A 5,000-nucleotide genomic window follows, 5' to 3' on the forward strand; every position below is an offset into this window, starting at 1 on the left:
TCAGAAGATGCCAAGATTCTAGCAAGGGGTGCAACGATTGTAAGGAAATACATTTTTGCTCACAAAGGATTTAATTTTTCCGGATGTTTTCCAATGGACTGCCAATTGAAATATTTACCATCTAGCTTCAGGTCTCTGGTCTCTATCATTCTTAATGGAATTAACATTTAGGATCAAGAGCAATCTGAAAGTGAAGCATGTCTAACAGTTTGTCCTGTAAGACCAAAACAGGTGAAACTCTCCATTCGGCATCTCATGAGCCACCTCTAGCACTTTACGTTGGACTAAGCATACATAACTCGACCAGAAGTAAGACAATCACTTAAAAGATGTATTTCTGCTTCCTGTGATCGCATCATGGAAATAGAAGACTGGCTAGCATTGTCTCTTAGCACCTGCTTCAAGGAAGATGGATGTGTATCACTCGCTTGTTTAAGAAAAGGGATATTTTCTGTGGGTCCGCTTGATAACATTGATCATAATACCAGTTCTATAACATCCATCACCTCATTTCACGGAACTGGTATCACCATGTTTCAGTTTCCAACGGAAAGTGTACCTGTGAGCCCCCAATAGTAGTTCCGCCGCCTGGAACATAACACCAAGGATTACCAGAGAGCTATGCAACAGTACCTACAGTTGCACTAACTACAAGTTCAGTGTCTGTACCAGCCCGCAACTTAGCACCAGTTGAAGGAGAAGTTAACATTGACGACGCAAAACAACAAGAAGGTCGCTGGGTGAACCATGCTTTGTCCAAACTCAGCAACGATGATGTTGGCGCTGAAGATTCAATCACTTGGGCTGCTCATCACTCTAAAAATCAGCAACAAATGAACGATCCTCCTGTTATAACAGCACTCCTTCCTCTGTTTTACGAAAAGGCAGATACCCCTGCAATGATAAAACATGGTTTCTTAATCCGGGGCAAGTTCCAGTCATCACCTGGATCAACCTTTGTTTGCATTGGCAAGACCCATTCAGTGGAAGTGGCCAGCTGAATATGGAAAAGACGAGTTCGGTGGACTCCATTTGGAGATGCCGATGTGGAGCACCGTTGCTGATCTCCTTGACGATAGCGGCTGGACCACAACTCTTACAGAAGCAGAGGTGGCTTCTTCTGGCATTGCACAAGGCTCCCAGAAAGCATCTCATCTTATGAGAACCAGTTAAATGCTGTGGTTAATATTTCTATTTTTTACACTTGATAATGTTCCTTGGGTTCCTAATGTTCCTATATTATTCATACAAGATTCATTTCACTTCAGACATGCTCACCCTGCATAGCCTGAAGCAAGAAATGTTCCTGGCCTCCGCCAGTGATGGAGCCTCGCTTGCTGAGTTGGAGAACACCACGAGTCAGAGAAGTCCGACATTTCTCTTCTGGGACTTGGTCATGAAATATGAGAGTCTGATTCTCATATTTGTCCGGGCACACAGGGAACTTGATTTCTCTCTGTTTGTGGAGGTGTTAGAGCAACTTGTTCTTTGCCCTTGACCACATGAACTATGCCCGCTGGGTTACAATTTACATCAGAGTTATGAAATCGCTTCCTGAATCCATCAGACGTGACTTTCAGGAGCATTGTCACTGGGTTCCTTCAAAGACAGGAAACAGATTCTCTTCAGTACCGCTGGACCAAGTTAACAAACAGGAAAATAGGATGGTGAAAGGTTCTGGTGGTGCAGTTGGTCTAACTGAGAATCCTGTAGCCTTCAGGTAGCTACAAACAAACAGTATAAAATGGTCCTCTTAAGGCTGGCGTTCTGTTTTGCCCCCCGAAAAAATGTGAAAAGCTATTCACGTTTTCGGGCAATGGCCAATTCCCTGTAGGAACCATGGTAGTTGTATTCATCATTTTGGACTGGACATGTGTTTTGATTTATACAACTACCATGATTCCCTGCAGATTCGTCTGATAGAGAGAATGGGCCATTAGTAATGGGACGATAATAGCGGTAATCAAATATAGGAACTAGCTCTTATACAATTGTGCTTTACAGCAAACCAATGTACGGATTCTAAGCGCAGCTATTGACATGCTCATTGATACTGAGATATATGAAATTAAAGATGCAGACAACTTAAAATACTATTTTTTTCGTATAGACGATGGAAGCTGTCAGCTCCAGAGGTTTCAAGACCAGTTCCTGTCAGATCAGGATCCAGACAACCCAAGCAACTTCCAGAATCACGAGGAAGGCCTAGCAGCTCAGAAAACCTTCCAACGGCAGGTGAAAAACCTCTGTGATGTGGTAAATCCATTTTTTTTTATATCAGGGACTGTGCAGATACCAGTGTTGAATCAGTCAAGACACTTGACAAACTTGGTAAGGAACAATATCAGAAGTACGTCAAGGTCAATTCACACTCCAATAAAGAAGAATAATCTCCCTCTCTTCATTAAGAATCACAAAAAGGAAACTTGGTGGTAATGTTGTCATCCTCCTTACCGCAGATAACTCCTTTTTGTATTTTTAAGGCGAAAGAAGTAAAGCTCTAGGCTGGAAAGCCCTTTTACACGAGAGCCGTGATTGTCTTTCTAAAAAGGCGACTGTAAGAGAATGCCTGTATGTCGCTAAAAACTAGAGTTTGTTAGTTTTTTAAGGTTGGGGAGGGGTCTTAGCCCTGACCAAAAGGTCTGAGTGATTTGTCCTTCCTGTTAGCGACAATGGGGCCATTCGGGAAAATTTGTGCAAGGTTCGGGTTGTTAGTGATCAAAGACCAGTTCTTCATTAGGATCTCTTTGAGTTTCGGTAGACTTGGGTTGTTGGTGGTGACGAACGGTAGAATGTTTTTGCATGTCATTGGCTTGTATTTCAAAGCGTTATTTCATGATGAGAAGTCGACTTCGGCTTGTATTTTGTTTACAAGCTCTTGTGGGTAGCCGCATTCGAGGAGACGGAATTTAAAATCCTGTTTGTTTGACTCGAATTTCTCTTTAATTGCCTTTGTTCATAACAAGCGCAGTGTCTCTCCTTTAAGGAAACCCTTTTTCACGCTGAGGGAGTGGCATGAAGAGAAGTGCGTGTATTGGAACGTTTCTGTAGCTTTGAATTGTGTTTGGACATAGAGTATTTTGCTCGACGCAAAACGTGCTCCTTTGATATTGCTTAGTTCGTTCTTTTCCTTTGGCTGCTTTTTACAGCTTGCCGCGGGTCTTTTCTGGTCAGTGATCGGTTTGCGGCTGACTGTATTCTCTTTTCTGCTTTCTCTCTCTTTTACTGATCGGGGAACATTTGGCTCAGCTGTTGTTTGAGACTGATCAAACAAGATCACAGTTCTCCAAAGCAATTTGCACCTGTTTGCACAATTGTACGTCACATTACAAAGCTGTGATGGAGATATGAGAGAGTTCTTCAGTCATGAAGTTCAGTCCTTTCCACCTGCGCTGTCAGAGTTTGGAAACCTACGCATTCCAAGTGCTGCGTTGGATCGCTTAAAATGTCTGCAGCCAAATAGCAATGGTAATACCGATCCACCTGCTCAGATTGACTGCCAAGTCTTGGATGGCGCAGTTATAGTCCACTGTCTGCGGACTGTGGAAGCTTCGATGTTTGATGAATATGCTGAGAAGGTATTCATACCCCATCTCCAGCAGCAGCTCCATCAAAGCAAACATGTGGATGTGGTGTGGGATACATATGTTCCTGATAGGACGCAACAAGGGAGATAAGAGGCCAAGGGGTCAGAAGGAAAGTAGCAGGCCAAACGAAGCTTCTATAGAACTCGATGATGTGTCTGTGAGAAACTGACAACAAGTCTGGGCTGTTTTCCTTTCTGACGTCAAAGGTAGCGCAATTCCAATGGCCCCTTGACAAAACATTATACATTACATCTGGTTAGTACAGCTGTAAAATGTAGTGATTGTTTGGATAATTGTTCCTATATATACTGTTTAATCTATAATCCTCTGCAATTTAATTGTGTCCTAGGAACATCTGTGGTTTCCCATGGATCTGCACATGTAATAGGTCAGTGCAACTAAGAAGAGGCCGATACTCGCATCGTCGTCCACGTACACCATGCTCTGGAGAGAGGTGCAGAATCCATCCTTGTCATAATGGTTGACAACGACATTGTGGTGATCTTGGTTGAAAAGCTTCATGATCTTCTAGCCTACAACCAACTGTGTAAAGTATGGGTAGCGTTTGGTATGGGGCGCGCCACTTTTTGGTTATTAACATCAGCTGAATCTGTTCTTCCCTTCTTCTTCTACGCTCTCACTGGGTGTGACTGTACTTCGCAGTTTAGTGGTATTGATGATGTCCTTGCTTGTAAAGCGCATTTGAATATGTTAATAGAAAATGCGCTATATAAATTCATTACCATTGAAAAAAAGACAGCGTGGCCAGCATGGGAATTGAATAGTGGAGTACATTGTGACCCATCCCTTCCAGAAGTTGACTGTCTCCTCAGAGAATTTCCAGAAGCTAGAGAGATTTACAATCATAAGGTATGACAAATCAAGTCCCCCAGACTCTGTGAAGGACGCACGACTGATGCTCTTCTCAAGGCAAAACAGAGACTTGGACAATATTCCTCCAACACAGGTAGATATTCCATCAAGACAGATCTGTGCATGGACTAAACATGGACATTTACGCTACCTTCTGCCTGGGAAAGACATTACCATCTATATGGATGTTGAGCTCAACCCTGGGCCTGACAACACTGTGAAAAATAACGTACACAGCGACATCTTTGCTTTTTCAAGTCAGATCAATCCAAACAATAAACTTATCGAAGACATGAATCTGCTAAATTCTTGCTCTGGATTGCCATCACTGCCAATCCATATCCTTACTCTACAAGGTCAATGATATTCCCAATGAATGGCAGGTGCTCTTTTGGATCTTATTGACGTTATTGAGGCAGGAGAAGTGGGAAGAAAGTTAAGTTAAGAGAATCAAGAAAGTCATTTAATATACAATCCATCATAACACCTTTCCAGGAAAATCATACAAAATTTGCATCTACTGCATCACCGGAACTGTCA

At 42.6% G+C, this 5,000-nt stretch overlaps 1 protein-coding gene across 1 annotated transcript in view; it reads right to left on the minus strand.

Moving 5' to 3' along the window:
- LOC137995883 (uncharacterized) overlaps positions 1–149 on the minus strand; it is a 3,927-nt gene extending 3,778 nt beyond the window's left edge. The window contains exon 1 of the mRNA XM_068841345.1: positions 119–149. Coding sequence (XP_068697446.1) covers positions 119–149 — 31 coding nt within the window. The remainder of the gene's footprint in view (positions 1–118) is intronic.
- Positions 150–5,000: the final 4,851 nt, after the last annotated feature.

Source organism: Montipora foliosa, chromosome 3 (genome assembly GCF_036669935.1).
Source record: "Montipora foliosa isolate CH-2021 chromosome 3, ASM3666993v2, whole genome shotgun sequence".
NCBI lineage: Eukaryota > Metazoa > Cnidaria > Anthozoa > Scleractinia > Acroporidae > Montipora > Montipora foliosa.